This window comes from Agelaius phoeniceus, chromosome 19, assembly GCF_051311805.1.
Source record: "Agelaius phoeniceus isolate bAgePho1 chromosome 19, bAgePho1.hap1, whole genome shotgun sequence".
Classification (NCBI taxonomy): Eukaryota; Metazoa; Chordata; class Aves; order Passeriformes; family Icteridae; genus Agelaius; species Agelaius phoeniceus.
The window spans coordinates 3457719-3475233 of record NC_135283.1 but is presented as its reverse complement, the minus strand read 5'-3'; the positions used below and the strand labels follow the sequence as shown (position 1 = coordinate 3475233).

The 17515-nt window shown below is 44.8% G+C and overlaps 1 protein-coding gene across 1 annotated transcript; it reads right to left on the bottom strand.

The window, feature by feature from the left end:
• Nucleotides 1-580: 580 nt before the first annotated feature.
• Nucleotides 581-11366, bottom strand: LOC129128161 (uncharacterized). The gene is made up of 6 exons (XM_054645286.2): nt 11226-11366; nt 7006-7159; nt 5379-5687; nt 3928-4071; nt 3053-3175; nt 581-1948 (listed from the first exon to the last, which is right to left on the bottom strand). Exons 2-6 carry the CDS (start codon nt 7067-7069, stop codon nt 1896-1898), a joined length of 693 nt encoding a protein of 230 aa, XP_054501261.2. The 5' UTR covers nt 7070-7159; nt 11226-11366; the 3' UTR covers nt 581-1895.
• Nucleotides 11367-17515: the final 6149 nt, after the last annotated feature.

The following is a 17515-nucleotide window of genomic DNA, read 5'->3' as shown; positions in this document are numbered from 1 at the left end:
TAGGTATTTACTAGCTCCACATCTTTGCCAAATGAACCACTGAGAAAAAGAGTTGCCCAGCAATTAAATGCTCATTTTCTGAAGCATTGAGCAAGTTATGCTGATGGAGTTTCCCTCCCAAGCACTGATAGATGTTCTCTTAACTATTCACTTGCTTCACCTAAAAATAAGAATTGCAACTGAAATTGTAGTATCAGAGTTCCTCTTGGTCTGATCATATCAAGGGTTTCAAAACCAACTCCTCCACCCACAGAACTGCTCTGTAAGACTGCACCTCAGTGTCCCTGTGCTGGACATGTCATTTCTTGGCTGCTCTGGCACCTGTAGTGCCTTTCATGCCCAGTAACCTGAGCAGCTCAGCACCTTCCCAAGCTTCAAAGGCCTTGGCAGGAGTGGTTTCTGTCACCCAGAAAATGTAGTTCTCTCTGTAGATTCCCAGGAAAATCCTATTAGTTCTCAAAATACAAGCTGCAGTAAACTGAGCCTGATAACTGGAGCTGGTGTCAGATCTAAATCAGGAATGCAAAGGTAAGAAAAAGTGGCAGAGAATAGAAGAAAATACACTTTTTTTTTTTTTTAAGAAGAATTTAATAACATGAACGAAAATACAGATTCTCTGAAAGATGACTGCAGAAGGTGTAAATCCAGTCTATATTGAGAAACAAAGGTATACAAATGTATAATTAGACCCTTAGAGCTCTCCAGTGACCCCAATAACCAAAGATACTGAACGAGAAGCATTTGTACAATGAATAGCAATGAACTATTGAGGGATCAAATGAGAATCACCTGTTCCAAGTGTTGGTGATCTCTTAAAACATCACCAGCAAGGGGATCAGTAAAATCCAGATCTGATATTAAGCACCAGCACAACAGAGTTTGTTGGCAAGGTTCTCTCTCCTACTGACTGGATGGTTAAAACACATTGAGGAAAAAACCAGCAACAAACAAAACTGAGTCAATCAAAGCAGAAATGAACCAAGAACTGTGTGTGTGCTTGTGTTTAGCTGTGTGGCAAAAGGACAGTGATTCAGCAAACATTCACATTGCTTTAGGGATTTGCTTCTCCCCTTGGGCTGCCAATGATTTTTGCTCATTAGTCCTGACAGTAACTTAGATCCAATGCAAAAGCTGAGGATTTATTCAAATCAGGTGGGAATGGGGAATGATTTGAGGATACCAAATACCCAAAGTGATTCCTGAGGAGCTGTACTCATCTCACACTGTCTAAACTTGCCTAATTTGTCAGGAAGATTGATACCAGAGTTCTGCTCAGCCTGGGGGACCTCTGTGACCCAGTGCCATTCCTGAGGGAGCTGGACACAGGCTCCCACCCAGCCCTGCACAGGAGCAAACACTCAGACATGTCCTCAGCCTGCAGGTGGGGACAACATCAAAAATCTCTTCCAAACCCTTTCAGTTCAACCTACCAGCCAGCTTGTGGTGCAAAAGGCCTTGGTGAATGCAGGGATGACCTGAGAATTCAAACAACAGAGACACCTGGGTGCTGCTGTGGCATTACCAAGTGACACAGCCATGCAGAGGGCATGGGAAGCATTTCAGAGCTGTTCCCACTTTGTCATAGAGAGAATTCAGCTGGTTTCAGTGCTGCTGAGTCAGCCACACACCCTGGGGTGCCTGCTGTCTGCAGCCAATGCAAGGAGAGGATGGAGGCTCCTGGTGCTGCCTGTGCTGCTCAAAAGGAGCTGGAGAAGAGTCACAGTGCTTGGGGAAGGTGTGGATATGGTGAAGGTACCTTTGTGAAAACAGGACTATTTGGGATTACAAGGGCAGCAGTTCCAGGAAAACCAGTCTGTGTTTAGATGGTTGCTGTACATCGTGGGAGAGGAGGAGGATGCTGCTGGCAGAGAAGTTTTCTCCCTTGTAGATGGTTATCAAGAACGTGTGAGCCTTTCTGTATCAGAAGCCTCTCCGTCTTGCCTAGAAGCTGCAGAATTGAAAAAAAAAATAAAAAATATGTGAGGCCACCAAAGAAACTGGTAGATTCCAGTTAGAATTATAAACAAAATGCCTGAATTTGTGAAGTCCTCCAGGCACCTCCCCACTCCCATCTGCTTCTGAGCCACCCCTTTCTCCACCAAGGGGGCACTTTCAAGGCTCTGCTGTGACCCTGCCCTGGTGCTGTGACCCATCAACTTCTGCCTTAGAGGGGCTCTAGGACAGACCTGAGTCATCACTGGACATTGGACCTCAGGGCAGTCATTACTGGTAAATTTTTTACCCCTCACACCAATATATCCATTAATCTATTGATGTAACAACAGCGAGACTGGTTTTGTGCTGCCTTTGCTGGGCTGTGCAAGCACTTGTGCAACTCCTCCTGAAACAAATTCAGACTTGGAAATTGATTCCTTTGGCTCTCAAAGAAAGAAACAACCAGCACCAGGGGATGCACTAGTTCAGTAACTGAGAGGAGGCTCAGCCTCAGGCATACACAAGGTGCCAAAAACCCTGGAGCCAGGTGGACACAGGATGGAGGGGGAAAGCCATTATGGCAGGTTCAAGAAGTGTCCACAGAGCTCATCCCATCTCTCCTTTCATATTGGAGATCCAAACTTCCCTCTTGGATTAATTAGGGAATTATTTGTTCTTAAATTCCAGCTGGCTCTGGAGTGGGCAGGGCTGGGAGAGGGACCCACTCTCCTGAAGGCCCTGTCAGCCCATGCCCAGATGTCCTGGCTGGGACACATCCCTGCCAGGGAAGCTGCACAGCAATGCTGCAGACTGGGGCTGCTCCAAGGAGGGAAGGCTGAGCCCTGTGATTACTTGGCCCTGCCAGTGCTTCCCCCTTGTTTCAGGAGGAAGCAGTGAGGAAATTCCTTCTGTGCTCATTTTTCACAACAAAGCCACTTGATGGGCACTGTCACGGCAGCCATGGGAGGAGAGTTCATCCCAGCTGTCAGCCCAGTGAGCATCATTAAGAACTGCAGGAACAACACAATGGAGATGAGATCCAGGAGGAAAACCCTTTATGCTTTTCCCACTTCCAGGTGTGGGAGCCACAGGCAACACACAATTTGTCAGACTGTACCTTGGCGACGCCGCAGCCGCAAGAAGTAAAACATGGTGCCCCATCCTGTGCAAACCCCAACAAACAGGAATGCCAGCAAGATGCCAAGGCTGCTCTTTTTGCTGGTGAGAAATTCAGGATTACCTGCAGAGCAGAAGAAAACAGAGCATCCAAGTGAAGCAAGCAGGGGTGCTAAGCCATGAGCTGCCTCGTAAGCACCACACAAAGGAACTGGCCCCATCTGATAAAGAGAGAAGGAACTGATGAATGAGAGATCAAAGAGCCTCTGGCTCATCATGTTTTACAGAAGGTACCTGGCATAATGCTCACTTTATCAACATTCAAAGCAAATTCTTGTCACCCCACCACAACAGATACTTTTGAATATCAATCTTATATGAAATAACCAACAAGAAATGGTGAGACCTATCCTTGATGAAGTGTTCAAATAAGGAAATCCACTTTGACTGGTTTTTAAAAACATTTTTGTCCATGACCTAAGGAAGATGACATAGGTTTCTACCATGAAAGAAATTTGAATATATAAATGTCACCTTTAGTTGACAAATATCCTCATTTAGCACTTACAGGTAAGCTCAATCCTTGGGAACTTGTTGCACACCCATCATGTACCCGCTTCCCTCAGCACCCCTGTGTCTGTCACTATGTAATTACAGGAACTTGAGCTTGTGGACATCTCTGTCCAGGACTGGCCATGTCCATTTGCCAAGGCAAAGTCTCTGAGACTGGCTGGCTGCAGCACGTGTGGATTCAAATTACCAATGTACAGGACATCTCCCTGCCCATGTAAATTCTGTTCACATCAAGCTGTCTGGACAAGCCCCTCTCAAAGCAAAAGGCAAACACAAGAAGAGATTAATCTAGAATTCCCTCACCAGGAATGGCAACTGGCAGTGCAGTGTGTTTTGGACCTGACTTTTGAACGTGGCACTTCAGGTCAGGGTTGTGTCGCCAGGGATCTGCCTCTGCTTCACAGCAAACAGTCTTGTCCTCAGTATTGATGTTACCTCCTCCATTTTCTGAGAAAGATGAAAGGTAAAAAAAGTTTTGATTATAAATATGGATCATGTAGAAGATCTTCAGTGAAGGGCTAAAGATGTTGAAGAGGTTAATAGATTTAAAAAGTGGATCATGTTGCACAAAATGTTGGAGATTGCTATGATTGCTACGAGCTGGAGATGTTTCATTCCCTAGCGGTCTAAATCAACCATTGTCATTAGAATTCCTTCTCACCAAAGCTGAGGATTTGTTCTGGGAATCAAAAATGGAAATATTTGAAGAAGGTAGGACGTTTTCACAGGCCGTTAAGAATAACAAAACATCTGTAAAAATCTTATCATTACCTTTATGCAATAAAAATCTACTAAAAATTTTGCAGCTGCCTTTTACCCAGAGGAACCAAAGAAGAGGAACAAGCAAGCAGCTTGTTGTAAATCTCTAGTAGTAGCCGAGTAAATCTCTAAGATCCTGGAATGCATCTCCTACAAACCCTGCATCCCACTGTGCCATTGTAGAGTTTATTCTTCTTCAAAGAGAATTTGGAAAACTCCCTCCTGTCACCTACACATCCACTCCTTCCCCTCTTAGGGGATACAGGCATCCCTGTCTACAGCAATTTCCAGATTTCACTGTGAATGTTGCAGTGTCACCAAAGTTTAACATTTTAGTGACAGCACGCAGATATTTTGCAGCGGTGAGCATAAATACAGGAGAGAAATGGCTTATGGTGGCCAGAAATTAAATACAGGAGGAATGGTTAGGCTCAATAAAAGCCTATTAGATTAAGCTAAATAAAAGCCCTGCAACCTGAGCCACCATGAAGTTTTGCCCTCGTGGAGCCATTTGCTTCATGTACTGACAGGTGTTTGAATTCCTGATTTTGGCAGTTTTGTGAGGAAGCTGGAAAGATGCTCCTGGGTGTTTATTGAATTGGACAGAAGAACAGCACAGAGTAGCTCTTGAGGCTGGAGCTGGCTCTGGGTGTGTTCTGGCTGAAGCAGGTGGGATTCACACATTGCAATGTGGCACAGAATTTCACCATGGGAATTGCTGTTGCCAAAAAAAAACTAAAATAAAAACGTATCTTTATAAATCACAATAACATGTTTATCTGAATCTCTCCTAGTGTTGTTTAAAGCAGCGTTTGACCTGAAAGAGCTGAATTTACTTTTGTGAATTACTTTATGACTTTTTCTCACAGAAGAAACCAAATAATTCCAGTTTAGTCATTCATAAGCCTTGCTGTCTGCCCACATAGAGAACAGTTCCGTTTCCTCCCAGAAATATGTTTTCCATCAGTTAATAACCAGGTTCCCAACAAGCATACCTCCAGAATTCAGGATGCCACACCACAATTTTGGTGGCTCAGTTTCGTCCAAGATGCCATAAACTTCTTCAGGACAGAAATTTGCTTGCTCAAAGCAAACAGTGATGTGTGATTCATTGGTCACCAACTCAACTGTTACACCTGGAATAATGTTCTTCTTGTTTTGTATTTCAGCGATTCTTGTAAAGTTTTTAAAATCGATTCTCCCATCCTTGCATTTGCAGCTTTCACAGTCCTTACAGCGGTAGACTGTCATAGTTGTGCTGCCTCGTGTCCACCTAGCAGGGCCAGAAGTGGACACGGCAACACCTAAATCAGAAAAAAACAAAGAAAAGAAATTTCCATCAGTTTTCTCCCTGGATGTTTACTGTTAGAGAACAAGATGGGTCTTGGTGGACAAGCTTAGTCATGGCTTTGGAAACACTGTCTGCCAGTGGGCAAATTTTGTACAGTACTGGAGCCAGTTCCCAGGATAACTTTTGGCGTAGAAACATGATGGAATTCCCCCACTACTTCCACTGTTTTTTTTAACTGGGAAGCTGGCAGCTTGGGAGGTGAGTTGAAAGATGTTTCTCTTGCTGAGCTCCTCTGTTCCTGTCCTCTTTCCTTCCCAAACTCCTTGGCACAATCCCACCAGGTGTCCCTCCAACACACTGCCAGATCCCAGGACCACTGAAGCTCGGAGCTGAGCTGCCACACTGCCCACCCTGGGTGCAGTGTCCCAGGTTGCCTCCCTCAGACCCTCCCAGGAAAGAGTCAGTCCTTTGGGAAAGGACTCACCTCATCTGACATCAGACAGACCCAAACAGTCACCCCTCCCAAAAGAGGAGACTGGGACATCTTGGGGTCTTTCGGTTGCTGTGACCCCGAGAATGTTAAAAGTCTCTTTTCCCAGCCTGGCGCTTGAAGAATGAGTCGGAGCTCTTCAGTTCTCAGTCTCAAGGTTGTTTATTGTTTTTTATCTACAAAAAATTTTCTCCTGTCCTGCCCAGGTCCATCCAGCAGGACAGTTCCAGGCACTCTGCCTGCCCCCAGGGCAGGGTTATGTCTTTATACTAAAAACTACGTGTGCAATGTTTACAATTACTTCCCAATACCCATCACCTATGTTAGACAGGGAGCTTCTACTCTAAACCAATCCAAAAGTGCCAACATCACTGCAGAAGATGGAGGCCAAGAAGAAGAAGGAGAAAGGCAGGACACACCCAGATCCCTCCATCTTACCTCCTGGACCCCCATTCCAGAAACCCCAAAATCTACTTTTCCACCCCGTGATAACTTCACTATTATTCTACTTAAACTGTTGTGGCTTGCTGATCTTCATATAAGGTATATATAATTTGCTCCACAGGTCATAATCAAACCCCCAGGTGTTTTGGGCTCTGTGCCAGGGTCTCTGAGCCCCCTGGCAGGGGTCCTGGCTGTTCTGGACAGGCAAAGGGATGTGCTGGGTTCCCACAGGGACAGGTCAAACACATCAACCTTCACTTCCTTAATTTCTCTTCTCACCTTAGAGGTTTTGTGGTCTTGGGTTTAACTGGGCACAGTTGAATTTATCCTAACAGTTCAGAGGTTTTCAGCTATGGAAGAGCAGGGAAAAGCACTGAGGTCAAACACAGAGACTCACTTGGATGGGGAGCAGCAAGAGCCAGGAGCAGGAAACCCAAGTGCAGGAGGTGGGGAGAGTCCATGGGGCTGCCTGGGGAGGTTGGCTCCAGCAGGGCTGGAGCTCTCCCAGATCCTCCACAGCGCCAGGGCAGGCTCCTCCCTCACTCTTCTCCCTGTGGGGAATTAAAGGCAGTGCTTAGCACCCAGTGTCTCTGCTCTCTTTGTCCAGACAAAAAGATAACCAGACCAAATGTCAGACAGCAACTTCCAGCCCAGGTCATGGGATGGGGGCAAGGCAGAGGAACCCTCACACTGCTCACACAGCTGCTACTGCACTCCACAAGGGCCAAACTCACAGCCCTTCCCACCTCTGTACATCCACAGCAGCAGGAGACACGAGGTCCTTCTGCAGGGAGAGGGAAATCCCTCCTGAGCCTGCTGGGCAGGAGGCTCCGCGTCCACGTCCTCCTCCAGGCAGTGACCCTGCACACACCCCTCAGCAGCAGCAGTAAATGACAGCTTGATTTGCTGCCAGATTTTCCAAAGTTGAGTTTCCAAGCTCCAAAGTTTGCTCAAGTTGTCCAAAACCCACCAGATAACTAAGGAAGATGGATTATGCTGACTGAATGTTTCACTTGGCCTAAGATGAAATATTTATCGTCAAATCGAATTATATTTTTGATTTAGGAGATCTGATGGGAAATATCTGTTCAAGTCAAATGAACAAAAAAACAGTAACTTGGTATTTCTTTTCAAAACATCCTTGGATTTAGTGAGAAGCTAGTTTTCATTTAAATAACACAACTTTGTGATGTATGTTTTAGCAAAATACTCACCAAATAAGAAAAAATATATAGAAAATTCACCTAAATTTCCTCACCAGACTAGCTCTGGGAAACATAAAGTGCTTTGTTCCTGGGAGCTTTTCATCTAAAGCTTTCTTTAAAACAACTTTTTTTGTTGCCACAACCTGAGAAGAACCGTGAGGAAATTTCCAAATTAGTTATACATTAATTCTTAATTATACATTCAACAGAAGTTAATACATGCTCATTTCTTATGGTCTGTGCTGATCTAGATCTGCTGAGAATTCTACCCCATTTCCCAGAAACAGGTGAGCCAGGAGCAACACAACCCAAGGATATGTCCTTCAGCTTCCTGCAGGTGCTGACCCCGTCCTTGGGACCAGCTGCAAAATCTCCTGTGGAATAAAACCTGGGACACCTCAGGCTCTCACCTCGGCCCTGAGCAGGATGCAAACCCAGGGAATGCTGGCCAGAGCTGGGCCCCTGGCACTGCACCCTCCAAGGAGTCATCCATCCTCTTCCACCACCACCTTTGCACTTCATGCACAGAGCTCCTGCTCACCTGGACAGTCCTGCAAGGATTTCCTCTGGCCCCACCAAGTATTAACAACAATCTCTTCTCTTACATAAAAAATTCATACATAAAAAATTCATCTTCCTCTTCCCATCCATAAAAAATTCATCCTTTTTAATTTTTTTTTCTCATCATTCATATTTCACACATTCCTTTATCCCATTTCCTGCTTTGCAAAGCGCAGTTAACAATGCCTGGCCCTCCTTCCCTGCAGACGAGCAGAGTTCCAAGGGATTGACATCAATCTTGGAATCACAGAATCATGGGTTTGGAAAAGACCCTCGAGCCCAGCACTGCCAAATCCATCACTTAGATCATGTCCCTAAGTGCCACCTCTTCCTGTCTGTTCAATGCCTCCAGAGGATTTATACCCCAGGGCATGTTTGTTGCCCAGAACAGCTGCAGCACATCTGGCAGAGTTATTTGCCAAGAGGTTAAGATTTGGGTTTTCCCCAGTAGTTTTCAGTGTGAGGTCTGTATCTTGTATCCTCATTTATTTGGTCCTCTCTCTATTTGTGTCTTGCCCCTCTCCTCGTTCTGGTCAAGGACATGTCCCTTCCTCTTCTCTCTGGTGACATTCCCTCCTTCTCCCCCTCTTCTCTTCAGTTCCAACAGCCAAAACACCATCCACCAAATCTCTGTTTGCCCCAACTGATCTGTCTTAAAATCTGGGGACTCTCCAGCTGTCTTGGCCAACTCCTGCCAGCAGTTTTAAGCTTACTTGAATAAAACACTCAAATCTAAAGTGAAACACATCCTGTGGACAGTACAAAATATTTTCCATCCAGTTTTTCTTTGCCTGTTTCCCTTTCTTTTTCCAAACAATACAAACTTTCACTTATCAGAGCCTCTGAGGCTTTCTACAGAGCTGTAGCAAAGTAAAGCCTGACCCTAAAAGCAGATCAGGAGCAAGCAGTAGGTGAGTAAAGGAACAAACAGGAAGAGCTGGATTTCATTCAGCAAACACCAGCCACTCACACCCAGCCTCCCCCCAGGGCAGACCTGACCCAGCTGAGATCACCAGCAGGAGAAAGAGGATTTGACAGGAAATCTGAAGAGCCCTAACAAGGTCCTTTGGTTTTGTTTTTGAGAGGATCTATTTGAGGGAACAGCATTACCTGAAACTCTCAGGATTTTCCTTCTCCTCATAGCATCATAACAAACACAAGGCAATAAATAACTCCAGTGTTTGCCAAGAGAAGGATGAAATTCAGTCTCCAATGCAATAACATCACTTTCAGCAGAGCAAAAGTTCTCTCTCAAAGTTAAAATCTGATGACCTGGAACACTCTGAGCCATGTTTCCTCCCACTCCAGCACAAATTAGACCAGGTCACTGCCTCTCCAGTGTGTCCTCAGGCTTTCTGCCTCTGGCACAGTTCAGTGGGGACCCCCAAAGGGACCAAAGCAGAATCCCCACAACATCCCCAGGAGCCAGCAGAGCAGAGCTGCTGCCCCAGGGTGCACGTTTGACATCCCCTCTCCAAACAGCCATTAAGCACCTTCATGGGCACACAAAATCCAGTGCTGTTCTCCAGCTGTAAACGCTGCATTCCCTCTTCCAGCCACATCCCCTGGGCTCTACAGCTTTAGGAGCAATTTAGTCTATGGGTTTTATGCTCAGAACCAGCTTGGTGGAACAAGACAGCATGATTTCTAAAATATTTATGTGGCACCCTAAGGGTCTTGTGGGGAAGGCTTAAGTTGCAGTCACTTGGAGAAAACAGTACTATTAAAGGAAGTAAGGAGCAACAGAATAAAACTCAAGGAACTTCAGAAGATCCTACACATTTTATTCTCTACTCTAAGTTGTTTCCCAGAAAAGGAGAAGTGTTTACATAAGAGAATTTTGGTATCACTTTCCTTATCACATTTCCCTTACCAGTCTGTCATATTCCACTATCAACAAGCCTTTGCAATAAAGACAAAGAAACAAGACAATACAAAATCATGTGAGGAGATAAAGCAGCTCTTTCCTGAGTGAGTGTATGATTGTAGTTTGTAACCACAGCTCCAACAAGCCATTGCAGAGAGAGCAACCAGCAGGACATTGTGGTTGAGCTGAGAAATCTCAGAAAATATTAAGTGTAAAGCACACTTTGGCTTTCCTCTGCCTGCTCTGAAAAAAATTTTCCACAGCATTATAAAACATTGGTAACTTTTTTTTTTTACTGCCTGCAGTACATTAAGTAGAATGAAGTGTTTCACTGGTTTAACTTCTCCTATTTTAAAACCACTAATGCTTTGTATTTTGGTTCTGTCTTGTTTCATTCTGAATTCAGAGCTGCCAGGCTGGATTGTTCATTAGTCAGGCTGGTTGTGGAAATGCACAGTCAGCTCCTTGAAAAGAAGAGCTGCAGGGATTTCTCCTGCAACCCTTCTGACAAATTCTCCCTTATTTGCAAACATGACAGGATGGAACTTTTGGAAGAGAAGATATTAGCAAGACTAATGCTAAGGAGCTATGAGGAAAAAAAAGAAGGTTAATGGACATGGGAAAAACTATTCAGAAATTACATGAATGGGAAAATGTTGTTAATATTTCTGAGGTCACTCACACTTTTATATAAATGCACCAAGAGGAAGCTGTTGGGTTTCTGCATTCCCACAATCAGTGTGAGTTCACACAGAGCTCTCTGGAAGTTGCCAATCTGGGTTACAGCTGTGGTATTATTTAGTCAAAAAGATCACCAGCAACACATGTTCTTCCCTATGCAGAAAATGTGCAGCACACTGAGAATTTCCCTCCTGCCACAGACATTTCAGTGCCTGTTTCTGAATGTCTACTTCAAAACAAGAAAGCAAGAATTTGTAAGAGAATAGGGTGGAAGACAGGACCCTCTAAAGGAGAAGACAGTACCTCAGAAGATGTTTGTGTCCAAGGGAGCCTTCATCCTCTTCCCCTCTCCCAGTGCCTGTGCAGCCTTTCCAGATCTCAATTCATTCAGCTCCTTTTCCAGAGGAAAGCAGAAGTCAACAGGATCCCAAGAAAAAGCCACTCTCCTGGCTCCTCCCACCTTTAAATACAACTCACATTGCAATAAACTGCATTTTCACTTTCGGTTCCGAAATGCAGTTAGCAGAATCACAGAGCAATGCAAACCAGGTGTAAGTCCACACTGCTGTGAGTGCAGGGCTTGATGGAACTTCTAGGAATTGCTGGAATGTGCAGGAACGGGTGGAATTTTCAGGAATTGCTATATCTGCAGGAACTTAGCTGAATCTAATAATACCAATGCTTTCTCTCCAGGCCACAGTTCACTCTTTCATGACACTCCCCTTGCACTTTGTCCCTATTTTTATCTCATGATGTACCACCCAGAAAGTCCAAACAAGGAGTTTTTGCTTGTAAAATTTATTCCTCAGAAAAGGAGAGTTTCTGCAAGGATTCACGTGCTTGGTTTGTGCTGAGCACTGCAGCACCCGTGCCCTTGTAGTGGAAGATGTGGAGGCTGACCCTTAGGGAAACTCAGTTTCAGGGGTTTATTTAGCAGACATCATACAGAACTGATCAGCCTTCCATTTAACCACTGTGCTGCACACCCACACTGCCCCTCCAGTGAATTTGGGCTTTGCTCTCACAGTTCCAGCTCAGGGCAGCAGCTGTGTGTTAAAAAATGCTCCAAAAGTGGGACATTTTGTCTATCATTCAAATCTATCTATCATTTTACTTTCATGTTTCAGGTTCAGGACATTAAACTGGAGCATTTCCTCGAAGAGAAATCCAAACTACCACTACAACAAACACAGCCAAAACCAAACAAGCCAACAACAAAACCCACAACAAATCCCTTGGTTTCCCTATTACCTGTGCCCTTGTTACCCTGCCCTGGCCCAGAAGGAACACCAGCATACAGATGAGGTTTCTAAATCTCTAGAGAAATGGAATATTGGCAAAGGTAGCTCCTGAGGTGGGTAATCATTACCCAGGAGTGACCCCCACAAGGTGATGTGGTCACTCTTGCACTAACCCCAGGGCTGCAGTATTTTCCCCTGCCCTGGCGCCCAGCACAGTCTGGCAGTGATTTCACAGCAGGGTCACACTCCAAACAAACACAATGTCCAGTGTGTCTGTTTGGAGCGTGACAGACAAACTGACACCAGCCCCCAGTGCCCCCTGGCACCAAATCCTCACCCTAAAACAACCCCTGCCCCAGAGTCTCCCTGGGTGCCACAGGCTGGGCTGGGCTGCTCAGCCAGGCCTGCCATAGTGTGTTGTAACATGAGATGTGCATTACCACGAGGAAACGAGCTGCAGTTATGAAATGTAGCAGTTAACCCACAATTTGGGGGGTTTTGAGGCTCCCAGAAGATTGCTTGGTTTGAGGAAATGCTAAAAGGACTGAAGCCTTCATTCAAACCCAGCCAAGCTAAATAGCAGCTGCTCTAGTGCAAGCTGGCACCACTGAAGAGAGCAATATTCTGGGAATATGACTCAAAACTTTCATTTTTCTTTTGTCTTGATTCATTTTCACAGAAAGGGTTGGTTTCCAAGAGCAGGATTTGGTAATCTGAAACAGGAATTGTTTCAGATTCACCTCTTCCTCAGAGATACAACATTGACTTCCTCTGGCTCTATGAGTTCCTCTGGCCATAATGTGATTTTTCCATTTTCACTGTTCCCTCTGAGTGATACCAAGTCCCTCAACCATCTGCTTTCTGCAAGCATAGGGCAGAAATTCAGGGGTGATATATGCTGCCTAATTTAGAATTATCAGGAACAGGCAAAGATCATGTGTACCCAAAAGCTTTTTGGAGAAGTTTTACATTGTATGGAGTTTGCACTGCATCCTTTGACTATAAACTGTGTGATAAATAGAAAAAAATATTAATAATTCATGTCTTCAGTAAGGAGCTTTGCCTTCTTGTTAATTAAATTGTATTTATATTGCAATAATCCCACAAACTCCACTCCTGAACAAGGCTTCATTTCAATTTCCAAAAGAGAGAATCCCCAACAAGAACTTTATCCTATGGCCAAAGAATTTTATATTTTGATCCATCCTGACAGCACAAAATCCCTTCTAGCTGAATCCAGAATTATCAGCCCAGAATACCAGTGTTAACTTTAACCAGAATTTTACCAGAAACTCAAACATGACAAATGAACCAGAAGATATGAAAGTCTGGAGACACAGCAAGTGTGAATAAAGCACCTCTCTTCCTTCCTTCCATAGCTGAGTATTATTTTTGTTTTTCCAAACTCCGATACCAGAGTTTGGAAAATTATTGTATAGAATGCAACCAACAATTGTTTTGCAAGAAATACACAGGGGCTGTGGCAATGCTCCAAAGTCTCAGCAAAAGCTGGAAATTAGCTTCCTCTAAAAGGCAAGCAGTTACTAGAAACTCTTCCAAGAGTGCCAAACCAGAATTGCATCTGCTGTTGTGACCCCCTGACCTCAAAATGCTTTGATGCCTTTTTAGGAGAAGCAGCCCCCTTTTCCAAGCATTTGGGCACCCACTGTGCATGCCCAAAGGAGCTGCTTTTGATTGCTATGGCACAGTCAGTAGCCAGCAGCATCCCAGAGATCAGAATGCACAGAAGCAAAGATCCAAAATCCCTCTGGTTTTGCAGAGACACAACCTGAGTTGTCAGAGCAGGTGACAATAATGCCAAGATTTTGGGTTTGATCCCAAATGGGCTCTTAAGAGACCCTTCCAACTCTGACTATTCTGTGATTCTGTGAACCAAGAGTGTTTTGGACAAAGCAGTCCCATCACAGTTCCAAACAAGATTCAAAGCCTTCTGTGATAGGAAACTAAAACAACTTATCAGAATAAATTGTTTACTTACTACATAATACCAAAGCCAGCTGTTACAACTGTTCCTTTAATAAAAGAGAAGAAGGATCATCAAAGAGAAAGCTGTAAATTAAATCCAGGCTGGGATCCACATTTTCTTTGATCATCCCTGGAAAAAACCCCCGTGGTGACCTTAACAAATCTTCGTTACCCTACAGCTAAAGAGGACATAAGGGAATTTCTGTTCTCCTGAAATACCAGGTGTTTGAGCCCATGAGACAAAGCAAACAGGTTATGTAGTATTTGCTTTCCAAATCTCACTTACCTTCAGAACCTCCACTATCACGTTTGCAAGGGATTGCCTTGCTAATCATGTGCATGGAGTAATTTGTGGTTGAAATATAACTAGGGCCATTATGGCAATGAAGGCAGGATCACGAAAGTGATTTTTATCATTCAACTGATCAAATAATTCCCCAGTCAAGTACCTGTGTGCCACCCAATAGCTGCTCACACAAGGCAGCTGTTGTCAGGCATGGTTTTCTCAGATGCACCAGTGCAGTTCCCTGAGGTTTCTGCATCACCAGAGCAGCAATTTGGCCTCAGAGAGCCTCTGAGAGAAGGAGAGAAGCTCCAGCCAACATCAGGACATTTGGCTGCCATTACACTCATGTGCCAGGCTCAGGGCATCAAAAACAGATTGGTTGAGACCCCAGGCAATATTCACCTTCAGAGGTGAATTAACATCACTCCCCAGTACATTCTCACATTGACTTCCCCCCACCTTCCCTGAGCTTTACTCCAGGTGCTGCCTCCTTTCTAACATCCCTGAAGGTTTTGGCTCAGGCTTTTCTACTTTCTACCCCATCCCCTCTCCCTTCAGATCAAAAAGCAGCCAAGCACAACCCAAGGACAAGTGGAGGAAACTGCCTTCTGCAAATGGATACTGGATAATTATAAACTTTATAGAGTAGCTCTTGAATTTTTTCCTCTTTCTGCCAGGATGGAATTTCTTGTTTGGACTCAGATGTTTATTAGTTGTTATCTATGTCACAGTCTCACAGACCATGAGTTCTACAGCACTTCACTCTAACAAACTAAAAATGAGCCATATCTATCTCTCTACAAGGCCTTTAAAGGATAAACTGTCCAATTAAGAAATGACACCTCGATTATTTTTACTTTTAACCCAATAACTAATTCCTCATGTCCTGCAATGAGGACTTTTTAATCTAATTACCCAAACCTATGGAGAAGAAGGAGAAGATGAAGGACCAGCCTCTGCCCTAAAACCTTCATCTTTGTTTTATATGTACTACTATATTCTAAAATCTTAAACTCAAAGTTTTCCACCCTGTGGTATCACACACTTCTATTCAAACTCCACACCCACAATCCCAGTTCTGTCATTCCATTTTGGAAGCTTCTCCACAGCCTCAGGTCAATGCAGTGTTCTCCTGGGGGTCAGTGCCTGGCAGCACAGAAAGTCTGAAATTCTCACTGACCAGGGTTCCAGCAGCCCAACCTTTCTGCCTGTGAGGCCACAGGGCACAGATGTGACCCCTGGATGGGCTGTACAGATCACTGAGCAATGCTGGAGACCATCTAGATGAAGAGCAGCCTGTTTGGTGCAGAGAGTTGGACTAGATGGCCTTCAAAGGTCCCTTCCATCCCCACCATGCCATGATTCCATGGCAGGGCACAGAAATGTGTCTGCTTGCCTGGGAGATGAGCCCCATCAAAGCTGCTCACACAGGAGCTTTTCCCCACCTCTGAGCTGATATCACACATTTCTACACATCCACAATCCCAGTTCTATCATTCCATTTTGGAAGCTTCTCCACAGCCTCAGTTCAATGCAGTGTTCTCTTGGGGGTCAGAGTCTGTCAGCACAGAAAGTCTGAAATTCTCTGCAGCATCTCATGGATAGGCAGAGCACACTGCATCCTCCCCCAGCCTCCCCTGCCAGGGATCCCCACTGTGTGGCAGATGTGGTACCCAGGATTTCTGACTGACAGACAAATGTCTAACCCTTCTCTAAGTTTCCTTTAAGGTAGCAGCTTGATGTTCTTATAAATGTTCTTCAGTGGTGACATAAATTTATAAGTTTTAATGGATCATTTCCCTGGCCTTTCCTCTAACCCTTAAAAAAGCTGTGGTTTAACATCTCCTAAACCCCAGTAGCATACTGAGATCTACAGTGGGCTGTAAAACACCTCCTCAGCTGAAAAACTGGTGCTCTATTAAATTTTTCAGCTGCCAGCACTCTGACTTCTTTATAACAACACAATGGCATGCCTTGTCATGCATTAACTAATCATCTACAGTCTTAAGCTGCACCAAGGGCTCCATATTAGGAAAATTTTTTTACAGAAAGGGTGATAAAGTGCCCGGGGAGGTGGTGGAGTCCCCATCCCTGGGTGTGTTTAACAAAGCCTGGATGTGGCACTGGGTGCCAGGGTTTGGTTGAGGTGTTGGGGCTGGGTTGGACTCAATTATCTTGAAGGTCTTTTCCAGCCCAGTGATTCTGTGAATTCTGTGTATGTGATCTTTAAAAAGAGTCCTCTGAGCATCCTGTAAAAGGAGACAAGCAGCTTCCTTCAAAATAATCTTAAAGAAATTTGATATTTCCCTGGCCAGCTTGTCCTAAGACACAGGGATGTGTAGAGGGGGCTTAATGCCCTTTGGGATAATCTACTCCTACTTGCAGATTTGCCCTACAGCCAGCAAGTCCACAAGGGTTTATGCTGGAGCCCAAAGCAGAGATCCTGCAGTGCAGTCAGACAGACTCACGGACAGACACACAGACAGAGAGGCAGCCTACCCATGGGCTCGTTGGAAATCACAAGGACAAGGCCAGGACTGACACCCTGCCAGGCAGAGGTGGCACAAGGCTGCTGATAAATGGCACCACTGGGGGGGTCTCTGACTCCTTCATGGCCAAGGAGATCCAGGAAAAAAACCCAATTAATTTTGTCTTCCTCATCAAGCACTTCAGTTGTTTTCCTTCTCAGTGTTTGCTTTCTGTTGCAACATAAGCACAAGTTTATCTTTGAGTTTATGGCTGCAGGGGAGATTTACAGCCTGGGTTATTGCCACATCATCTGATTGTGAGGACACAGCTCTCTCCTCGTGCCCAGCACCAGGAGCTGTGTCTTGGCCATCCTGACTCACCCCTTTCCAACACACCTTGCCCACTCAGTTCTGTGATTTTATTTCCAAACAAATTGTTGTTGGAAATGACAGCAATTGTTCCTACTTCTATGAGTCTGCTCGCTCTGACAAGAGGAAAATTCAATCTCTCTAGTTTTTCTTAGAGCCTGTGACAGTCAATAGCCTCATTTGAGCACTCCTTGGAAAAGTCTCTACTGAGGAATATTTGCCACCAGCCTCATCCTCCTTCAC

What these genes read in the sequence shown, in the direction of transcription:
- LOC129128161 (XM_054645286.2), bottom strand. Translation starts at nt 7,069, where the DNA reads ATGGACTCTCCCCACCTCCTGCACTTGGGTTTCCTGCTCCTGGCTCTT. An exon ending in TGGCATCCTGAATTCTGGAG is followed by an intron (nt 4,072 to 5,378) that starts GTATGCTTGTTG and finishes CATCTTTCTCAG; the next exon opens with AAAATGGAGGAGGTAACATC. An exon ending in ACTGCCAGTTGCCATTCCTG is followed by an intron (nt 3,176 to 3,927) that starts GTGAGGGAATTC and finishes TCTGCTCTGCAG; the next exon opens with GTAATCCTGAATTTCTCACC.